At 36.3% G+C, this 24,478-nt stretch overlaps 1 protein-coding gene across 19 annotated transcripts in view; it reads left to right on the top strand.

Moving 5' to 3' along the window:
• The window catches only part of ESRRG (estrogen related receptor gamma), a 625,071-nt gene that overhangs the window by 563,188 nt on the left and 37,405 nt on the right, over positions 1 to 24,478 (top strand). For all 19 annotated transcript variants that reach the window (XM_077157825.1, XM_077157829.1, XM_077157824.1 and 16 more), the window contains one exon: positions 2,239 to 2,400. In XM_077157825.1, coding sequence (XP_077013940.1) covers positions 2,239 to 2,400 — 162 coding nt within the window. The remainder of the gene's footprint in view (positions 1 to 2,238; positions 2,401 to 24,478) is intronic.

The following is a 24,478-nucleotide window of genomic DNA, read 5'->3' as shown; positions in this document are numbered from 1 at the left end:
ACTAAAACCATTGATAATTTCCTCCTTTGGAAGAAAAGTGAGCACCGGTCCACTTGTAAGCCCACACGACAGAGAAACATCTATGGTTTTCCGTGTAAACCTGAGAAATTGGGAAGTGGCTTGTCGAGTGCCTTTTAGAAGATTACAGCAATTTCAGTGAGCTCCATTTGTCTAAGATAAAGAAGACTCCTAATAAATCATTACTCATTATCTAAAGGCCTCTGTGTTAATTTTCCTTAGTCCATCCAATTAGTGTGTTTTTGTAACAAACATTTATAAAACTTAATTTTCAGATCCTGTCAGATAAGTGTCAAGAGACTGTGCGTGGGCTTTGCTGAGAAAGTGGCTGGGAAGATTCCTGGACCCTGACTGATTGGGTACTACGAAGGCCCAAGGATGAAAATTGGGTTCTATTGATTCTAATTAGGGAAACATTAAGTAAGATTTACGTAGAAATAGTGCTGCTGGCTGTTCTGTTTTCTGAATGTTCAGGGTTTCTAAGCTTCAGCCAAATTTCTCTGACTCTTCAAGTCAAGTATCCATTGACTTGACTTGGGTAAAACAGACAGCTTTTTTCCTGCATTAGAAGAACCAGAATCAAGATTTCCTTTGATTACATTTTTGAGCCCTTTATTATTTCATTTTCTTCTAGACTTGAGAATCTAGTGGTTGCTGACAGATTTTGTTGCATTGTCAGAGCAATGAAAGTTGAAACTTTCCAAGCGTAACTGAAAACACACGGTGTTTGTTTCCATAGCATAGATAAGAAACACATTTGTTTCCATAGCACATATAAGAAACAAGCACCATTCTTCGCAGATCCTGCAAAATTTTTAAAAAGTAATTGTTTTTAATTTTTTTTCTAGAAGATATTATATTTGGAAATATTTTATTTCCAAGTATGCACATCCTATCTGATGACAAATGAATACTGCTTCCATTAACTGGTTGTCTTTTGATTATTTGCAATAAATATAACTCATGGCGGCCAATGTAAATTTTAAAATATCATTTCTTAGAAAAAGAACTAATTATGGCTTGGATAAGCTTTCTTGCTATTTCACAAAAGCAAGAAAGAAAAGAATGCTATGTTTTCAATTCTAGATCATACGAAGGCCTTTCAGTTTGGGTTAAAAAAAGTTAAAAACTTATAGCAGGAGGTAAGTGGCCTTGTAAACACTGTAGAAACTTTGGCTTTATCCGCAAAAAACTCACTTAATTACCTAGCATTTGTAAGATAATAGTAGATAGAATATTTAAATATTTCAGTTTATTTCTACCCATTCATCTAGTCTCACTCAGAAAAAAGTATAAAATCTAAAGCTACCCATAGAAATTGACAATAGGACCAACAAGAAAAATCATTCCTTTAGCAAGGCTTTACAACCCTTTCAATAAACTCTCCCATGCCCCCGAGCAATAAAACACATTTGATGTGATGCTTTCCATTTGTCTCTAGTGTTTATTTTATGAAGGATTTTTAAAACATATGTCACAAATTTCAGGCAGATAAATCTCAACCAGAGAATGAACTAAAGACAGTAGATGAAAATAGAGGATTAAAGAATTAGATACTCAGAGGAGAAAATGTTGTAACGTTTAAATCGGAGTATTTTTCTAGAGACTGATATTGCCCCCATATATAAGGGGCAGGGGAGAAAGGAAAGAAATTTCTATCTAATGCACCCCACAGAAGTAGTCTGTGGTTCACCCAGGCGGAAGGGCTCTGACTTTCGTTCTTCTTCAAAGGAATTAAGACAATTAATGATTTCCATGCCCATGAAATCTGTGGGCATCGGTAGTTCTTTGCTTCCACATTATAATCTATATTTCAGTGTTTTCCTTTTGGGTTTTTATTTTCAAATTGTTGTATACTGATTAATCGGATTCCCTAAAACGCCGTAAGAGAAGGAAGGAACCTAAAAAACATCTAACTCCTCATATCTGTTGCCGTAAAAATTTTCATTACCAGACAGATGCCATTCCAGCCAAGACAGACAGAGGAAAGGAGCAGAAGAAAATGAATACATCCAATTTCCAGGGCAATGGTTTATTTCTTGCTTTGGGTTTTCCTGAACTCTGCTTACTATCCCCATGATGGACCAGAAATGGGATGTTTGGGGTTTCTTATCCACTAATCGACATTATTTTTCACAACAGAATACATTTTTTAGGGCTTGTTTTAAAAAAAGGATGAAACTACTAGTGACCTTGCAGTGCTGTGGTCTGATCCTGCAGATAACAAGATTGTCTCACATTTGTTGGTGGCCGAGCCGGAGAAGATCTACGCCATGCCTGACCCTACGGTCCCCGACAGTGACATCAAAGCTCTCACGACGCTGTGTGACCTGGCCGACCGCGAGCTGGTAGTTATCATTGGATGGGCGAAGCATATTCCAGGTGGGTTTTCCAAAAGGAAAAGAAAAGGTCACAATTAATTTCCTATGATACATGATACAAGAATTGGTCACGTTCAGAATTTGTTCAGGATTTGTCTTTTAACCCTTGCAAAAACCCTTTGTTTTTAACTACACTTAAATTCAGAGCTTAACTGATCCTAATAGACTCAGAACACTTTGTATATCTGTTTCTCTCTGAGATTTAGTTAATTCATTTTTTCATATAGGAAGGTACTGTTGCCAGAGTTAAGATAAAGAGACTATAACTTTGAAAAGCATTTTGTTATCCCTTTTAAAATTCTGAGCTTTCTCCTAAGGAAATACTTCTCTTTTTTCTTTTCACCTTAAAAAATGTTTTTCTTTTTAGTAGCCTAAGGTGGCTTTTTCTCTTTTAAGAATCACTGTATGGTTCATAGTAGCAACTCATACTGAATTGCTGTTCATAGACACAAGCTTTGCTTTGGTTTGCAATAGATATTTACTGTGAATTTATACATAAAGTTTGAAAACAAATGTTAAATAGACATGGTAGATTTTCTCATGGTAATTTAAGGTTAATATTTTAAAATATGCTATTTTTTTTCCTTTCTTTACCCGTCCTATAATACCAAAAAAATAGGTCCCTGAACACAAGTTTTGAGATTTTTTAGTATTCCTCTTGGATTATATTTTGTCCGTTTGAACTTTGATCTACAAATAGTTTATAAACAAGCTTTTGAATGATGAGCAGTGTTTTTCTGGTACAGTTAACTTATTTCTGTCTCCTTAAACTAGTTTGTCTTTATGCTTTGAATGCTACAGTAATTTCTTTAATCAAATTGATGGAAGTCCCTTTCCCAGCCCACACTGAAACCAATTTATTGGTCATGATACGCCAGCTATGTTGCTAACAGTCGTAACGAACTGTCAGGCGATATCGCAGTGAAGCTAATTTGAAGTCATTAGGTGTGCAGCATCCAGGCGACAATTTGTTACAGTGGTTAGGAACACAGCTGACATTTCTGAATGGTTTTGTTCCGTGCGGTTCTAGATGAGGCCAAGCAAATTGTAAACTAATTTAAACATCACTCTGCATTATACCAGCTACTTTGTCTTACACTGTTTGCTAATAAAGCACCTCAAATTAAGTCAAAACTAGTTAAATAGGTGAGGTTGAGGGTTTCCTTTAGAAGATACCTACACACAAGCGTTGCTACATCTAAAACTAGGATGATAATTTGATCATGTGCGCAGTTGGTATTGCCTTTGGGTTGTAATCACGTATATATGACTTTAAAAAAAAGTAAGGAACGTTAAAAGACATTATGACGTTTAGAATTAGTGGCAATGGGGACAGCCAGAATTTGCCTCAATGATAAATGAAAACTTATATAGAAGGAAAGTATCATTGAGGGGTTTTGGAGAGCAAAAAATAAATAAAACTAACATTTGTTGAGGTGTTCACTGAGATTATTTTAGATAATTAATATATGTTGTCATTTGTATTAATATATTATATTATGTATGTGTACATATACAAACATATGTGTGTATCATTTTTCTATTATTCTACCCTCTATATATCATTATTATATAGTCTAATGTTATATGTGTGTGTGTGTGTGTGTGTATACCATCATTATTCTACCCAAGGTTTCTCAGTCTTGGCATTACTGGCATATGGAACCAGGTAATTCTTTGTTGTGGAGGCTATCTTGGCATTTTAGGATGTTTTACAGCATCCTTCGCTTCTACCCACTAGATGCCAGTAGCATCCCTCAGTTGTGACACCCAAAAGACGCCAAATATCACCTGGGGGCTAAAATTGCCCCCACTTGGGAACCGCTGTTTCTACCCAGAAATCAGGTGGTGTTATCCTCAATCCAAAGTTGGGCAGATTTGAGGCAAAGAGGTAAAACCACTTGCACAAATTCACAAATGTATCAAGAGCCTTCAGAACACATATTCAGAATTTGTTTCCTGGAGTAGAATCAGGATATTCTGTCTCCCAGTTGATTGCATTTGAAAGAACTATTTCAAAACTCTACTGACGATAGTATTATTTTGTTTTTAAGAAAAGCAGCGTGAAATGCTATATATCTGCCCAAATTCTCCTTGAATTAGGGATGTGTTAAGTCAAGCCAATATTTTGATAAAACAGCAGCGTCTCCTGATAACACCTTCCTAGTCTTCTGGTAAGAAGTCACTGATAAATGTGTTGGTCTTTGTTGTGCATCTAAGTAGAAATGTTAACTTACAAAGGAATGTGTGACAGTCAAGGGGCAACAGTGATTTTAGTAAAGCCAGTAACTCTTAATAACTATGAGCAACACCGTTTCCAGTGATGGAAACAATTACTTTATGATTACATAGTCTGAAACGGAGGTTTGGGATTGGTAGGGACTGACATTGTTCTCTCCCCACAGCAAATGCCAGAGGAGGTCAGTGTGGAGTGATGATTCACGGCTCTGATTTCCGCGATTCCCTGAGGGCGTTTAAAATGATTGCAAGAAGTATCTTGGCTTTTCCGAAAGGGATTAGCAAAACAAGAAGAAACTGAAATTCTTTTTCTTAATGTTTTAACAATAAGTATGCCATATACAATAAATATGCCATATGGCGTTTGATGCCATCCTCTGCTGGTATTAGAGAGTGCTGGTATACCAGGAGTTCATGCAGGTTGGGCATCAAAGGACCAAACAGCAGCTACATGGAGTGTGGGAGAAGGGCAGAAAGACAGACGAAAAAGATTAAAGTCACATTTCTGCCTCGGTAGCCTGAACCAGTCTTGAAAACTGGTGTCAGATCTAGAATTAAAGCCAAATCAGAACTGAGATTTCACTCATCTTGGTCTTTACTTGACAATACTTTGTTTTTGGAAAGCTTATGCTAAAATGAAAGTGAAATCTTTTTGTTTAATAGACTCAAGTTTTGCTCTCTTGATGCTGCGCTCACTGTGTATAGTAATATACATTTGTATTTTTTTCTTAAATTGAGCATTACATCTAAGATAAGATCGGTAGCCTTTCTGTATTGCTTGGAATGTACTTTTGCACAATTGCTTCTGCTACTAAAAAAGTGAAGAATTCAACAAAAGAAAATATTGAAGAAAGATCCATATGGAGTGAGTTTTTTTTTTAAATCAGTAAATAGGATTAGTTGACTTACATTAATGAATCAAATAAATGAAAAAGTGTGTTGCTATGAAACATGACCATAGCTTATCTATAGAAGTACAAGATCACAAGGGCTTTAGAAAATGCTTGACTTTAGTTGGAGGAGCGTAAGGGCAAAAGAACAGATGACGGTGCCCTAATAGCCCTTTTTAAGAATGACAGGGCTCCACCATTAGCATCCTTTTATATCCTTGGAAATTGCTCATGCCTCGCTTTTCTGGTTCCTATCTGCCTGACTCTTTTTTATTTCTCTTTCAATTTCGTCTGCGCTCGGATAAGCGCATGCTAACACAATATGATTGAGCTGTAAAATGGAACGCTGTCGCCTCTAATCTCTTTTATGTAGATATGGAGGTACTGCACACTCCACTTCATTCTCTTTCCTTTGTTGGTCTTTTTTAGAATGGGTTGCCGAGTAATGGAGGCTCCGTCAAATATTAGAGCTAGGTTTCACAGGGTGCGATAAGACGGATATCAGCCGGGTAGTCAGATCTATTATTGTTGTTCGTGGTTGATTAAAATATTATTATGGACTGTAACTTTGTTAGCCAAATGCCAAATGTGCTTACTTGGATGGTGCTTTAAAAAGCATGATGCATATTAACTGACCCATATAAGTGGCTTTAAATATATTTATGAATTTTACCAGATAGGTTAAAAGAGTGGAAAGGAATTTGAACTAAGTGAATGAATGTATTTAGATTTTTTTTCCTTCATTATATGTGGTAAAAATTTGATGGGCTTGTTTATTTTTAACATGACAGATGAAACCATTACCCAATAAAGAGGGAGGATTCTGCTCAAGTGGGTGCCTCTTAGAATCATTTTAGAAATGATTGTTCTACTGCAATGATATCAAAGAGAAGAAACACAAAACCAAAACAACCTACAGCTTCCCTTCTTATCAAGTGGAGGCAGGAAATATTAAACGCTAAAAGAATAACACACTAGGCCAATAATGTGATTAAACAGTTCTTTATGTATATTTATATATGTAAGGAACAAATATCTGAACTATAGAAAGCAATGTTTTACATTTAACCTGAAATATATATATATATGCATTTTGTAAAAACAGTGAATTAGGAGAATGTGCCAGAAATTGCTCACTGGCTTGGCTTTTTAAAATAGTTTTCTCAGCAGATGTATTTAGACTTTTATAGAAATGACAGAAATCTAGAAAGAATATGGATAAATTTTCTACCTTAAGGTATAAATTTTGCGAGCAAATACCCAAGAGTATTTTGAATATTTATAGTCAATGACACTGTTGAAGATATTTTATTGCTCTACATGTTTTATGTAGAGAGTAATTTTTAAGACTATATTACCCCCCACTTGACCAAATTTGTACAGATTTCATTTTTTAAATGAAATGGTTTGATGTACAGGAAATGGGGCACAATTGACTACGGATAGGTTATACGATACACAAATAGATCTAATATTTTATTTGGGATCTGTATCACAATACAGATCTATTTGATTGAAAATATGCATGGTGCAAAATTGTTAATTGGCTCTGAAGTTTCACCCTCACCTAGATCCTTAAATGGATTTACTTGTAGTGGTAATTTCTATTTTACTGTGAATGAGTTAAAATAGTTTAGACTCTTGCAGCCTCTTTTCTTAGGATTAATATTTCATTTGTATATATGACAATGATTTCAGAACTATGAAGTAGTTGAGTCTTTAATTAAGTGAGGAAAAGTGAAATTGAAAATCCAAAGTTCTGGCACTTAATAAGACTGTTTAAATTGTAAATATATTCAATTATTTAATATACTTGGTAGTTATATACATACATATCTGTAATTGTGGTTTATAAGGTTAGAAGTATTGAAGGTAAAATCAGAGAACTGAATTTTCATTGAGTAGTTTTTGTGAGTTACTTAATTGCTTTGACCATCAGCTATACTGAGCAAATCAAAGGAGAAAAAAAATACATGTGCAAATGTGCACATTTGTATAATTAAATTGAAAGTTCTAAAGCATAATCCAATGTAAAGCAGTCACTGTTCATTTGAATTCCCAAGGTAGTTCATATAGATTGTCATTTTATTGCAATTAAAATCAAGTGGTCCAAAAGTTAGTACTCATAAAAGCCATTTAGAAAAGTATTCATAACTTTCATATTTATGAAAAGTATTCATATTTCAATAGAGGGGGTAAAAAAAAAGACTATATTGAACCAGAAATCATCAGATAGGATTTTTTCTTTCTGCCCAAGATGGGTGAGACCTACAGAGTCTAAATCATCAAGCCCCTCCTGCTCCACCAAACCTAAAAAGTAAAAAATAACTGAACCTGTATCAAGTTCAGAAACCACAACTGTGATAGAGAAATAGGAAGCAGGAACTTGAGAAATGTGTTATAAAAAAATAGTCTGAGATTTCACTTAAGGACTTCTTCATTTTCTGTAACTACCTCTACTAGGAAAAAAAAAAAAAAAAAAGCAGTCCAACAAAGACATTGCAGAATTTCCTGGACAGAAATCCGCTTCTAGAGACGACCCAAATATTAAAGATGCTCGCCATGGCCAGGCCTCTCCACTGACAGCCATTGCTTGAGACTTCGCTCGTGTCATTATACTGAAATTCCTGTGGCATGTGACCTCTATTTCAATATTCCTTCTGCTTGATTACTAGGACTCCCCAAAATATTTTTTTCACCCATATGTAGCCGTGTCATTGTTTATCTCTCATCAAAGATCAAAGTGGAATTGTAATTTCATTGTAAGCATTGAATACAACTCAGGCATGATTGTCCGCTATGTACTGTGCATGCTGACTACTATGGGAAATAGAAAATATGCACATAAACATGGTCCCTACCCTGAATCATATATCTGTGCCTACATAAATATAGGATTTGCGCATATGTATGTGTTAATCTCCTTGGATTGATCACTTCATTAATCAGTTCCAGAACTGAGTTGGTCAGACTTTTTCTTTTTCATGGAGCTAAACTTTAAAAATAAAATGACTACCATCTACACAGTTCTTTGTTTGCAAAGCATTTGAGCAAACTCCTCCTTTTGTTATCCAATTCTGTAGGTAGGTTTTATTCTTATTCCCACTTTATAGATGAGCAAACGAGAGTCAGGAAGTTTGAGTTACACTATTAGTAATGTTGTTGCACAGATCCATAGAATATTTAACTGAAGTGACTTTTTACCAGTAAAGCTTCATTAATTTTGTCTTTCTTTGCATTCATATCTACATCCCCCCCCCTTTTTTTTCATTTGTACCATATTACCCACCTACATTTCATAGCAAGTTTATATGAATGGAACGTATTTACCTTACGTTTGTCTATACAATTACAGAATTAAAGTTTAAAGGAAAAGAGATCAAATGAAAAAGAAAACACATGGCACAAATTTAAATCAATAAAACTTAAGCTGTTTGCCCTAGATATCCCTGATCGTAAATATTAATGAAAGAAGTTGATCAGTTTAGGTACACATCTGAAGAGTTGGAAAAGTCCTTAAAAGATTGGTTGCTAAGAGGGGGAAAAGGTGGCTCAGTGGCAGAGTTCCTGGCTACCATGCCGGAGACCCGAGTTCAATTCCTGGTGCCTGCCAATGCAAAAAAACAAAAAAAACAAAAGAGATTGGTTGCTAAAATTGAATACTCTTCTCCCCAACAACTCTGTTCAGATTCACAGGGCACTGAATTTTGTTGAAAGTAATACGTACACTGGGTCAGAAGCAAGTACTTTGTGAAAAACTATAAGCTGTATAGAATATCAAAAATATTATCTTTACTACTTAATATTGAATCAATTTCTCCCTCCGTTTTCCCTCCCACTCCTCCTTCCTTCCTCCATCCTCCTTCTCTTCCTTCCTTCCTTCCTTCCTTCCATAAGCACTAACGAGGTCTGTGGACGGCACTGTGCACTAGGGATACATATGTGAAGGCAGCACAGGTTCTGTTCCGAAGACCCTTGCAGTGTAGCAGGTGATTCAGAATGATAAGTAGACAACTTGAACCCATGACGAATTCAACTCTAACCCAGGGAGGAGTGCTGTGACAGTGCTTTCACACCAGTCACATGGAAGCTCTGAAGGAGCAGCACCAGGAGAAGGTCCAACGGGAGGTCCTGAAAGCAGCTGAAATCTTTAACTGAGAGTGACATGATCAGATTTACACTCCGAAAAGGTTAAAATCAGAGATTTTCAGGTGATTTACATAATGATGACCAATCCTTCAGAATAACATTACGTTCTTGCCTAGTGATGATTTCAATATGATACGTCCTGAAATATGGTACCATTTTCAGGTGAGTTCATGGTAATTGATAACCTCTTTTGAATGATAACCGGATGAGTCCGATCGTTCCATTTACTAGGTATCATTTTCTTTCAGAAGACTGAAATAGCCTGAAATCTATTTGTGGAAAATCAAAATATTGGCATCCTGTAGACCTGGTCCAAGTCACATTATCTCTATGTTCTAGGATGCATCTGCTTGTTGATTGTAACTTTAACCTCTGACTTTTAGGTTCTTCTCCCTGATGAGTAAACAAGAGAAAGGTTTTTGGGTGTTGTGAGAAAATTGTTATATGGAAGCTGGCATGATTAGTATTATCCATATATGCTTAAACACTTGATTAAAGTAGACTTTCCACCTTTAAGAGAAGAATTTGGGGTAGGAGAGCAGAACACGAAGCCTGGCGTGCTTTGTTTCTCCCATTGCTTCTTTTTGACCCTCCCTCCAGCCCTAACCCCAGCGCCCTTCTGTGGGCTGGTTGCACTTTTTCCCCCCGCGTCCCCCTTTATCTGCCTCAGCCAATCTCCAAATGAGGCCTTGGCTTTGACACTCTGGATATATTGATTAATAGTTGCCCTAAGCTCCTTTTAGCAAATCAAATTTTCACTTTTAGCAAGGATTTCGCCTCTGATTTATTCAGCAAAGTGAAATGCACTAAATTGACTTTGACATTCAGGGAAAATGGCTGAAAAACAAAGAGCAGAGGAAAGAGATATAAATTGTGTGGCAGCTGGAGACTTCAAGCATCAGAGAAACAGTTTTCTATAGAATACAGAATAATTTAAAAGCACTTTTTAAACACATAGAGAAGTGATTTTAAAAAAAAATTAGCAGCTGAGTTTTATTTTTCAGAGTCTAAGTATTGCTCAGTTGAACTCAGAATTGCTGGCACACAACATTGTATGTGGTTGATAAAAATAGCTGCATAATCCAGGGTTGTACATATCAAAATTACTTTGTGAAAGCTAGGAAGTAACCTAATTACTTTGGAAAAGAAATATTGAAGCCATCCTATACAAAATAGAGTGTTTAACTTGCAAGTGCTAGTGCTTTGTAGGGGTGTGTGTGTGTGTGTGTGTGTGTTGTAAAGAATGGGGCTTTTGCTTCTTCCCAAGGAGAATTTGAAATAATTTTGGATCAACAAACCTCAGTATTGGAAAGCCGTGTAATTTTGCTCTTATGTATGTTTTTCCCCAAGAATACCAGCTTTAGCTGTGGTCTTTTATGCGACTAAGTCAGCCTTCTTCCTTGATAGAGTGAGGTTCTGTGAATAAGTAACCCCTCGGTTCAAGATGCAAACTGTGGTTTTGACGTGTAAAAAGAATGCTGCTGGTGTGGAAGAAGGAAAGAGAAAAGGGAGTTGAACTGATTCCACTAGGCGCACTTGGGCAGGAATTAAAGGTGTGAGAAATATTGGGAAATGTTTTTGATACCGAGATCTAACAGACTGTTGCATTGCCTCCCTGGAGTATCAGAGTGGGGAAAGGAGAAAAGGGAGCTGGACTCTGTGGTTAGAATTTGTTCTTCATTTACCTCTGTCTTGCCCAGTATCAATTTTCCCTTCTAACTAAAGACAAGGTCCACATATAGGTAAGTCTCCTCTCTCCCTTTGACTATTTATTTTGTATTATTTGCTTTCCCTTTTATTTTACATTTGAACAAATCTAAAAGGAAAGCTTTAGTACTAACTGATGTCAAAAGTAATGCAAGCTTTCCACATCAGTGGCATTTTACAAATCAGATAATATCTATAACACAGTATCAGATATGTCCGTAACACATCATGCGCTTATAGTCTTTTTATTTCCTTGTCATTCTGCTCCCTTCCTCTCTCCCCCCATTTCAGGCCATATTTCTTTTTTGGGGTATGCTATATGGCAGGGGTCACATTTCATTGTTTTTCCATGTGAGTATCCCGTTATTGCAGCACCATTTGTTGAATTTTTTTGTTTGTTTTGGTTTTGTGTTTGTTTGCTTGCTTGTTTGTTTCTTTGGGAAGTGCATGGGCCAGGAATTGAATCCAGATCTCTTCATGGCAGGCAAGATTTATACCACTAAACTACCCTTGCACTTCCATTTCAGGCCATATTTCAACCACCATAAATAACTTAATTTGAAGAATACAGTTGTCCAATTAGAACAATCTTTAATTATTCTGCTGAAATCTTTAATGAACTAAACTTTCTAAGAAGTTTATACTGTAGGGTAAACAGACATAACACCTTCATTTGTTTATAAATATCTTGTTATTTCTCTAAGAAGAGAACTTGTTCCTTCTTTCCCAAGGGAAAGAAAGCTATGATTTTTTTTTTCTGAAGGCATTACACAGCTTCTATTTTAAATTTATTTTTGCCAGGTATTTTTTTTTTGCCTCCATCAGAAATTAGGAATGATGTACAAAAAGTACAAACTGTAAGAAAGGGGATATTTAGTATTCATTTTACACTTGGATCTCTTATGGGGTAATTCTATTAGTCCATGAATTAAAAATTATTAATATGTTACAGTTTAACTAAAGGTGATAGATATAATAGAACAACACCCCCTGTGGGTAATTCTGAGAGCTAGAGTCAATTCAATTTCGTTAACCCCAAAGTTTTACCTGCCCCCATTCATCACATAACTTTGTTTCTAAAAAGGAATTTATATCTCCATTGCCAGAATGGGCATTGAAGTCCTAACTGCAAATGGTTAAGATTATAAAATCAAGAAAGGAACAGGGCCGGTATCTTCAGCTGGGTTTAGGTTCAGCTAGAATATAGCTGGATGTCCAGGTCAGCAACACAGCTTATCTGATTTCAGGGAGTCATCTGAGCCCAATTAAATACCAAACTCCAAGGGTGTCTCTGAAGAGCAGCCACCTCCTCTCCATATGAGGGGTGCTTCACACCTGCTTAACCTACATTAGGGAAGGATTAATTACCTGAGCACACGGCCCCCACCAATCAGCACGTTTGTGGCAGGGCACATGGTGACTTAGACTGAAGAGGGAGAGAGGGAGAAGCAGCAGCTGGACGTTCATGGAAAAACTTCTCCTGACACAGTCAGCACTTTAGAGAAAAAAGAATTTCAAGCCGATTCTTGTGATTTGTCTGTGCCATAGCAGAGCTCGGTGGCAATATACGTTTTAAGCTTAGGTTGTGCACCTAAAAGAGAAGCATGCCCCCTAAGGTTGTTTTAGCTACGCATGTTACAAGAGGATTTACCTGTTGTGGGAAAGCATGGAATGATTCTTTAAGGTTTTACAGATTTATGTCTGTGAACTGCTACTATTCTGAAGTAACATGCTTTATGACAGATATTCCCCAAACTTTATAAATATGCTTCTTTGAAATATGCTTAGGGGAAGCTTTGTGATACTCTATTTAAACATATGGAATAATATCAAAGAGGGATTCCTTTCCCAAAATAATCAGTTCTGGGATGATAATATTAGAATGGACCTTACAGCTCATGTGCTAATACTTTGCATTTTAGGAGTAAGCACTATATCGAATTGCATGATATTTGGAATTAAAGAGACCCTGGTCCAAATCCCAGTGTTACTACATGCTGTGCAACTCAGTTTGCTCATGTATGAGATGGGGATATTGATGCCTACTTTATAGGTTGCTTTGGCAATTCAAAGAGCTAAGGTCAGTAAGGTGCCTAAAACAATCTTTGGTATGTTATTGTAAGTGTTCAACCAATGCTACTGGCCTCTTCACTTATGGATAAAGACACTGAAGACCAGGGAAGTTGAATGACTCTCCCAAGGTCACAAGCTAGTCAGAGAGAGTTGAGACTACAACTCAGGTCTTTTAACTACCAGTTTGGCACTGTTGATATTTACCAGTGTCACTAACAGTTTTCCAGATAAGAGTATAAAACATCGTTCATGGTATTCAATGTTAGCAAATTATCATCTTAACTTGATCTCTGTACTCTATTGTGCCACGTTATATTTAATTATATACCCATATCTATATATTTATATATTTAATGTATTATATTATTTGAAGATAGACTGATAGTGGTAAAAAAAAATGCTATAGAAAAGTTATTTATTTATTGCTTGGGCAGCACCAGAAATCAAAGCCAGGTCTCTGGCATGGCAGGCGAGAACTTTGCCTGCTGAGCCACTGTGGCCTGCCCTATAGAAAAGTTATTTTGGTACATTTTTTAAATTGTATACCTCAAAATATGGACAGTAAACAGAACTTTAAAAATTCTTTCTTATAGCTTTGTTATGACATCTGAATTTATCAGATCAAACCTCTTTCTGAATGATTATAAATCTATAGATAAAGCTGAGCACCATTCTTTTTCATGGCAGGAGGGGGTTTAGTAGAGAGAAGTTCCTGGCTAGGGTTTGGGATTGGGAAATGTGGCCAACAGCTCAAACTGGTAAAGAGTTTAATGGAGGAATTGTCAGGGTATTTTGATGCAGAAGTAAATGGTCTAGCTTAAGTCTGAATAAAATAACATGAATACATTAAGTAAGTCTTATTCATAAAATATCTCTGAACATACTTGCTATGCAAATGCTGACCTTATCTTTGAAAACAATGTCTTTGGAAGATCAGAATATAGCATTTGATTAAAATTAGCTTGTGAAGAATCCATGGATATGAATTAACCTGGTCAGTTATCTGAACCATTACACTCAGTTTCGACATCTCTGTATTTGCTGTGAAACACTATCTCAAACTTCCGAGGCAAATTTATATAGTTAGAAAGAGTTATTCATTATTTAACTTGAATCTGACCATACTGCACAGTATTAATGTGGCTGAATAAACTTTATAAGGGCTGAGAATGAGTAGTGTGGTTATCTTTCAAGACATCAACTATGATAATTTTGAGATATTTAAATATGGCAATAAGCTCTATAAATTCAGTTTACCATTTTCCTATACACTTTGAAATATTCAATTCCCCAACAAAAACACCGTGTATAATATATTTTTGTATGAAGCTGATGCCCATTCATTCATGCCCTAAACAAAATTAAATATCTAGAGCCTACCATACGATAGACCTTGTACTGAAGCTGCTGTTTTTGGGAGACTATGAAGAATATATGATTATGAAGCTTATTTTATATATCATCTAAATGCTTTTTGAAGTTTTATCTCAAGAACATTATTTTGTAGTTTATTTGGGATGATGGATTTGATTTTTTGTTGCACATTTTCAAAAGTCTTGAAAAAATATTTTGAGAGTGATCTAAGTTAGCCCAAGGGCAACCGCTCTTGGCCCAGTGTTTACTGTTCATCTGCCATACAACTGTCCATTGTTGTGTTCTGTCCATCAGTGATTTTCAGCCAACATCTGCCTGAAAGGGTTTTATGTTGCTTCAAAGCATGTATATGTGGTCTTTCTGAATTAATTTGGATTTTAAATGGATACGCTACCTCAGAAATGGAGTCCCTTTTTGAAAAAAGGGCCTATTTATTACATTCAGGAGAACGGTGGCATTTTTACTTTAAGAAAAGGCTCTTCACTTATCATGACTTAATACGGGGATATAGAGCTGATTAGAGCTATAGTTTTTCTCAAGATTGTTAAGGTCATGTTCCATCTCCTGCCGTTAACTTTTGTTCTCTCCTGGAACCGCCCAGTTCGGAGATGTGGGCATGTTGCATCCATAGTTGGCTTGTTATCCTCTCATCAAGCTCTTACCATCCCTTTGTTTATTTGAGGCGACAGGAAGACTGTGTAAAGGCTGCTTAGTCAGGGATATCAGCCTTGTTGGCAGGGGAGTGATTGCCAGTTGAAAAACAAGGCATTATTGCTCATTTTTTCCCTCTTATTAGTTTGATTACATTTGCAAATCAAATCAATCCATCAGACATGATCAGGCCTCGTCCGCATTTTAAGGAATAGTAATCTCCGTCTAATAAGATGCAAATGTGTCACATCGGTAAGTAACCAATAAATCATCGTCTTGTCTTTGGCAATCATTAAATATCAGAACCAACAGTCAATTTTTAGTATTTTCAATTTGCGATATGCCGCTGGAATATAAAGATAGATGGACGTAATTACACAAACCAAACACTATTTCAGTTCATTCCAGACAGCAAATTTAGTGGAAGGTATAACTGGCTTGTCATCACACTACATTATTCCTAGCGGTTCATGCAAAGTTCACAGACACGCTTCAAATGGACATTGTTTTTTTCAACTTCTAACAACCCCCCACGATGGCAACCAAACTTTGATGTAAGGACTCAGGCTGACTTCCACACTGATGTTGCAGTCAGATGCCAACATGGCGGAGAACACATGCTCTCTGTCATCAGAAAGTGCCAGCAGTGCCAGCTCTAATTTCTGTATTTCCTAGTAAAATACATAAATTATCCAAACTCGCAAATGTAAAAAATGAAGAAGAACAAAACAACCAAGAACTCTTCAAATGATTACATCACCCTCATATGTTTTGCTGGAGTAGTTTTCCTCAGGGGGTAAAAAGGGAACAAAATCTATTTTTGGTTTTCCAAGTTTCAAATTTTAGAGCTTCTCAGTTTGGTCAATGCAACCTTTTTTTGTCTAAAGCATTCTCTGTGATGAAGTGTGTGGGCGCAGTATGTTGATTTTTGGAGCCATAGTGGAATATTGATATAGATAAGATATTATAAATTCAGAGGCTAAGAAATATAATTATTTGAATGGAATATCTGATGGGACTGTCTTTTCCTAATTGTACTTGTTTGGCAACTCAATGTCTGCTGATGAACTGTGACATGTGGCCTATAATTTATTTATTTATTTGCAGAAATTATTTTGTCACAAGTCGAGGAACCTCCCCAGTCTCTCTGGACTCTATTTGATTAATTTAATGCAGTCAATACTTATACTTTTCAATCCTTTCCCAATATTTTTCTCTCGTCTATCTTTATTTCTCTTTTTATGATTTGTTTCCATTATTGATCTGATGATATTTAAAATTTACAGCATCTCTATCACTGATTTTTGGCTTTGACCTTAACCTTACCTAGTTACTGATTCACTTTCATTCTTTCCTTTTCTCCTCCAAAGTTATTTGGTTTCTCCAGTATAAATAGGATGCTAAATAGGATGTGACGAATATGTTTATATGCCCTTGGTGCACCTGCTACTTATTTAGTGGCATTTCAAGTATTTGTTGACTAATTCCTGTTTGTCTTGACAGATTTTGTCCTTTTTCTTTTGGCATGGGCAGATACCGGGAATCAAACCCAGGCCTCTGGCATGGCAGGCAAGAACTCTGCCTGCTGAGCCACCATGGCCCACCCTCTCCTATTCTATTTTATAGTAAAATCCTAAAGCTTAACATTGGATATGCCACTCCTTGGACCTACTAGGTTCCCTTATTTGCAGTGAAAAAGCAGAATCTTTGAACTATTATTTTTAAAAAATCTCACTTGAAGTTGGCAGAATTAAACTTATGACTGCATTATTTACTTATTCATGCATTTTTAATGTATTCATTGCTCGTATCCTAACCACTCTGCCGGGTGGTAGAGATACAAAAGTAAATGAGGTAGAACTGGTCACACCATCGCAAAGCATAGAGGTTTGGGGACATACAGACAAGACAGTTAAAATGCACTGTTCTAAGTGTTTTGGTGGGATAGCACAGTATTCTATGGACGTACCATGATAGGAACCCCTATCTCTGGGAATCAGGCAAGGCTTTCTAAAGAAGGTGACACCTCAAGTAGCTTTGTACCAAGTGTAGGAATCAGATGAAGATGAATTTATAAGAAGGAATCAAGCAGAAGTTTTAATTATATGTTAGCTCCCTTCTGATTAATGGAACCTCTAGTCTAGGAAAAACAGACCTATTTTCAATACCTCTGCCCCGTCTGCTAGCATAACTGAAGAACATTATTTCCAGCTCTAAGAAATTATAATGTGGATATTGGATGAGACTCTGGTCATAGAGTCTAGGAGGTTTCAAATGTAGACTTAGTGAGAACATGTAGTAGTTTGAGGTAGTGGTCAGATAACTTTTGGGTTGGTATAATCAGCTTCTTAAATGTCATGTGTGTTTTCCTGTTAGATGTACATGCCACACATTTAGGCAGGCAAAATGCACCAACTCTTCAAGAAAAAAAATTTGTCCTGCTTCTGCACCTCTCCATATTTCTATATTCACTCAGTGTTAGTAGATTTCCAGTATTTTTTTCCTTTCTGCAAAACTGTCATGAGTTTTTCAAATAGAGCTGTGGTCTTTCCAGGTGATTGTTTTGCCAGCCAGCCCATGTAGCTCAAGGAACCCCGTATATAGCAGCAAGTGCCAGGAACCCCTGTGAAAGCCATACAGCTCATGCCTTTGAAGTTCTGTACCAGAACCTTATGCTCTCCCTAACCAATTTACATACCACCATGGTATGTTTAATTTGCTTTTTCATCAAATCAATAATGGGTCTAATTGAAAAAATTGGCAGTGCTACGTGCAACCTAACTACGCTCTCAATGTTTGCCGGCTAAAGGGAATGTTGCACAGCTCTGTGTCAGACACCTGTGTTATTGGTGTACTCCTGCTACTAATGCGTACAAAAACAAACATTAATACAGGTGGAGCATCTGCACCAATTGATCACTGTGCTATGAGAATTAATCACCTGGCTTTCAGCTTGAAGAATAAAATTTACATCTTTAATGTATGAAACGTATTAACACACACGCTTGCACCATCGACTTAAGGTGATGTGTGCAAACGTGCATGCTCAACCCCTTTCATAGGTGTTCCTCTGGAAGTTTGGACCTGCGTGTGTGTAAACTCAAGTCCAGGCTAATCATTCGATGGCATTTTAAAAATATGGTTCTGAGATTTTTTTTTTGAAAATAGTGATTGGAAAAACTAAGGCAGTATGATCCAACCTTAAAAACTGGCACGCTTAACTCTTGAAATCTGCCTTCAAAGACTGACAGATGGAGCTTTTGAAGTTGAGTGCTATTTTCTCATTTCAATACAGAGTGGATCTTGACGTCATCACCGTCATCCTCCTCATCATGCTACATTTATCACATACTAGGTGCCAGGCCTGGAGCCGATTTTTTTTCTATGTACATTATCTCAATTAATCTTCAAGACAACCTTATAGAATTAAGTATTGACATCATTTTATAATTGAGAAAATTGAAGCTGAAAGACGTCAAACAACTTGCCTAAGAGCCCAGAGATGAAATTTAAATTCAGATCTATTGAATTCCCAGCCCTCAGTTTTATCTACTGTGCTCGTCCAAACAACTTGTGCAGAGTAGTCTATTTTTTAAAGTTCCAACCTGATTTGTTCTGTGCATAACAGAACCAAAACCTTCTGCTGTCAAAACAAACCTTTCATTGGTGCATCCCCATAATGCTGATTTGAGAGTGATTGCCAGGACTAGCTATATAATTGGCAGGACCCAGTGCACAAAATTTAAAAATTAAGAATTTCTACACGGTGATGGCAGGGTATCAAACCCAGTGTGGGGCTCTGCACAGCCACACACCTGTGAGGCCAGCTGGTATATTGCGGTGAGAGGTGGGCATTTTGCTTGTCCATAATAAAGGAAGCCCTTTTGTTTGAGTCTGTATAGACCAGAACATGATTAGGTGTGGGAAAATGCTACATAGACCAAATCACATTATTTTTGTTACCGTCATTCTCAGTAAAAATAACTTTCTTAACATTTATTTAGAAATCAAAAGGGGGCAGACAATGGTAGCTCATGGCAGAGTTCTCATCTGCCACGCCGGAGACCTGGGTTCGATTCCTGGCACCTGCCCATGCCAAAAAAAAAAAAAAAGGGAAGAAAAGAAAAATACATTTACATCATCCATATCTGGTGTTTTCCAAACCAGCAGCAATCTCTCCCCAACTCTGCTCTACCCTCCCTGGGAACATTTAGCAATGTCTAGAGACATTTTTGATTGGCATAATCAGGGAGAGAGAGTAGAAGGGAACGCTACTGATATCTAGTAAACGAAAGCCACAGAGACTGCTGAACTTGTGCAAGGCACAGGGCAACTTCCTCCCAGGCCCGACCAAGAATGATTTGGCCTAAAATGTGAGTATTGTTAAGACTGAGAAACCCTGTCCTAAACCATTGTACTCATGAGGCTTTTTTGAGTGTAGTATTAATTTTTTTTCCGAATTTTATAAATGAACAAATAAATAAATATGATATTTATTATCAGAAGGGAGGCCTTAGTTCACATCAAGTCACCTTCAGCAACATAATCCATAAATATTTATTGGGAAGCCTAGAGTACATGTGCACCAATATTTTGTGACCAAGCAGTAAGTTTTATCTTTGGTATTTAAAAATAAAATGGAAAGGATAGTGAACTCTGAAAAGCGGTCATGGCACATATTAAGTCACAACTTTGCTTGGAAATTTCCTGGGAGATATTTAAATGTAGCTAATGACATATTTATATATAATGGTGAGAAAAGAGCCATTGTAGCACTTTGAATAAGTAATATGCATTTTGGCAAACACATAAGTATATATTCATCAGACAGAACCATTTTCTTAGTTATCTGGAGGGAAATAATGTTTATGAAAATTTATAAACATAAATCTATGTGAGAAATGCTCTAAGCACTAAGGGAAATGCTGTGTATATTAAAGATGTTTGAATTTTTTGACAAAAAGTTCTTTTAAATGAGCTCGTACAAATAACATTTACTTATAGTCTGGACTTAAAGTTGGTTGGGAGAGTATGTCACAAAATCAATGCCGAATTGTATAAAGTTTATATAAAATTACTCTACATAGTACACTAACTTTACATAAATGCTTTGGCAATCACTTAATCATAGATGAGGGTAAATAATTCAACTCTTACTATTATTTTCTATTCCTTAAATTGCTTGTCTCGTCATTTAAGAGGAAAACAATAAGTAAAATGCAGAAATTTCCATTTAAATCAATGATGTCACTGGCTTTCAACTCAGTTTTTCTGTATCTAGGGATAGCACTGTATCTAATTTCTCACAATACCAACTCCCTAGAGTATATTTGAAAAAGAAAGAAAACAAGCCGGGGGAACTTCTGCGGTTTTATAATTATAAAGAAGTTCTCAGACCCTCACTTACAAGCTATTTATATTTTTTATATATACCATTTTAACTAGCTTAACTTTTCTTTCAATGAACAGCACACTTGAGGGGAGATTGCTAAAGGTAAATCCTATGGACATAAGAGAGTATGCATGCAGAAGTATAAAATGCAGATCATGTATTCAAAAACCTGGCTCAAGAGTTTCTGTGAAGTGGGTTTGGGCAGCTCCCCATGACCTAGGAATCTCTTGAGAGCATCAAGGTGTGGCACAGGATATCCAGATGTTCCTGAACTCATGCTGATTCAGAGGCTTCAAGAAAATTAAATCTATATTTAATAGAGTTTGTTTAGGAAAACAGAGAAATATATAATCATTTTAAAGGAATCTAACCGAGATGGCATAAATCTTTAAGAACTGTTTTGGAGTTTTAAGGGATAATTTGTCACATAATGAAATTCACCTGAAATACCTCCTTCCTTTACAGTTCTGACATTATTATTGTTAAAGAAAAAAATAGTGATGAAAATGATTGTTATATGTACAGATTATAAAGTCATTTCAAATAAATGTGGTGTCCACTTGCTCTTGATGCCTGCCGCATCTCTGGGAAATGATTCTGTTTACGCTCCCATTTTGTTTACCCTCCCATTTTGTTCATCTGTGGAAACCAAGATCCAAAGGTTAAGTGATTTTTCTCTAAAATCACACAGCTGACTCTATATACATATCTGTCTCCTGGACAGTATTATTCAGGTTATCAGTAATGACATTTTACAAGATACATGAATTCAATTTATCAAGTCTTTATTATTTTGATATTTGAAACAATTCTCCAAAGATTTTCCCAGCATTTTAACCTGAATTGAGTATAAACACACAAAAAATAATAATTTTATAATCTTTTATTTGTATTAAAAAATGGTCTCTCTCTCAAAAGATATGTAGGGAACTTTTACTTGTCTTTATGATGTTAATAAGGAAAGAATCTTACAAAGTTTAGAATGGTGTTAAAACACTGTTTAACTGATAGTAAATCTGTTTTTTCTGTTGAGTAGACTGAGAGAATACACTTGACAAGTAATCAAGATTTTGAAAATGAATCAATGGAAATAAATGAAATAATGCTAATAATACATGCTGAAATGCCATGCATTTCCAGGCTAACTTTTATGGCAAGCCACAAGAGGCAACAATTAGACCTTAATATTGGGAAAATAAAACAAAATTCAAAATTCACTTAGAATCCTAATGTGCTATAAACCTACATTGCCAAGATGGTCTTCTAGCTTTGGGGTTGGAGACAGCTAGTTCTTCACTCTTCCAGGGCTGTCAGGCATTATAGCGACATAGAAGGAAGTTCTTGAATGTTTGTGCAAAAGAGAAAATTTATTTTTTCTCCCCAACCTTTTTTTTTTTTATTGGTGAAAGAGGACTTCAAAAAATGCCATATAAAATAATATTTTGAAGGCAGATTTGGAAACCTTACTACAACCCAAAAATATAATGTCTTTTATGGATTCAGTGGATAGATGTGACTGTGCCTTGGGAAATTTCAGAACATGCAATTTTTTGTCAATCATTTGAAGATGGTCCTGTGTGCATTGTTGTACAAGGCAACTGAGGAGCTCAATTTCTGGTTTTACTTACAGTGAGCTTAGCTCACAGTGTTTTGCAATGGAATACTACTGGCATTTTGAGTTGCAAGTTCTTTGTTTTGTAGGACTTTTAGCATCCTTTCCGTCTCCTTTAAAAATCTCAGTTCAAAAAAACACCTGTGCATATTTTTAAATGCCAACAGGTAGGCAGAGAGGAAGCCAACATATTGGGAATAAATGATTGAGAGCAGTATGAGTAAAATAAACACTACAATCAAACCAGTGTGTGCATGACACACACAAGACTCTATGCACCGTAAAAAGTGTGGCCTTTTGACTGTTTTAAAATGAATAGATCAATAAGTAGGTAGGCAGAAAGAGATTCACTCCTACTACATTATAGAGATTTCTTTTTTTTTTTTTTTTTTTTTTTTTTTGGCTATGGAAGGCTCTGCTTTAAAATTTTCACCTATTGGGAAAACAATAGAAATATGTGAAAGTTGGCAAAAACACGAATTTAAAGAACAGTTCCAGATATATGTAGAATAAATGCTACAAGGTGTCCTAACCTTGGGTGGGGAAACAGTAGGTTTCTTAATATTATTAAAGGATAAGCTTCTACACGACTTTCTAAGTCTTCACTCTCCCGATTAGGGATAAATGTGATAGTTCATTCACCTTCGCCTGGGTACGGCTCTTTGTTGTATGTCTCATTTATATTTCTATTAGCTAGAGCTAATTTATAAGGGTCACTTCAGAAAGAAACCAAAAAAAAAAGGTATATTCTTTTATTCTTCCAGGAGAGACTGCATGCCCAAATCCTACTGAAAAGATTACATAAGAAGCCCCAAGTCTGCAAGGGAGATAGAAAATAGTTCAAGAAAAAGAAAAAAAGAGAGTTCAGCAGGATGTGAGCATTAGAAATATTTGCCTTTGCAAGTAGTATAGAAAGGATGGGAATTGATCAACCGGGATTAATAGTAGAATCAGAAAACTCATTCTGTCTCTGCACCCCTGCCCCCGCCCGACAAACGCACACCCGGCCACTGTCACCACCACCACAGAATGCAGTTTACTCAGTTCATGAAAGCTCACTAAAGAGAATGTTTTCAGTCAACTCATTTCCAGGGAATTGGTCTGTAGATATGAGGAAGAAACCCAAACCACTGGGGACTGAAGTTGCCCAGGACCTGCTATGTCCATTCTTGGAATGTAAAAGAAAATGCGTAATCAAAGCAAGGGCTTTGATTATAAAGGTAGATGGACCACGTGACAAAAACCTAAAGGTCTGTGCAATAAGAGTAAAATAAATGCTATGAGAGGAATGCTGGATTATCTTCTGGATATGTTAAAGACTGTGGGCTTAAAACAAAATAAAAGTGAAAAAGCTGTATTAGTGATCCATATTCTGACTTTTGAGAGGCAGAACTTTAGGTCTTTATAATTTCTCTTTTTAGTCCCTCATCTTATGCTCGTAGCCCAGATATATAAAGTAGCTGATCACAAAAGTAACCAATAGACTCAGAAATATCTGAATAAGTGTCCTTTACATATGTATCATTAGCTCCTGAACTTATTATTAAGCAGAGGTTCATACTCCATGGTGTTTTACAACCTCCGGGAGATAATGCCGTTGGCCAAGAGATAACATTTAGTTCTCCATCCTTCTCTCATCCTATTGAATTTGCCTGTTAAATTCCTGGTGTAATTAAAGCAGAGGAGCATTCATACACTTTGTTGCAAATTGATATGATCTCCTTTGTCTGTGATCTAAGTGAGATTGCCCTGTAGTTTTTAATTTAGCAGGTTAAGAAGCACAATTAAAATATCATGAAAAAGATCATAATCAGAAACTGTCTTCTGGGTTGTCCCTGCCAAGTTGATAAAGAGAATGGTGTATTAAATAATTACCTCCTTTGCTGTACATTTGTTCTATTTGTGGGCTGAAGTGTTAATAAATACCTTGCGCTATTCTGTGGGGAATGGCTTCCCACCTAATTAATAATACTTGGAAAAATACCTAGGACAT

The sequence above is a fragment of the Tamandua tetradactyla genome, chromosome 4 (assembly GCF_023851605.1).
Source record: "Tamandua tetradactyla isolate mTamTet1 chromosome 4, mTamTet1.pri, whole genome shotgun sequence".
NCBI classification, from domain to species: domain Eukaryota; kingdom Metazoa; phylum Chordata; class Mammalia; order Pilosa; family Myrmecophagidae; genus Tamandua; species Tamandua tetradactyla.
The sequence above is the reverse complement of the archived record's forward strand: the minus strand, read 5'-3'. Positions and strand labels throughout refer to the sequence as shown.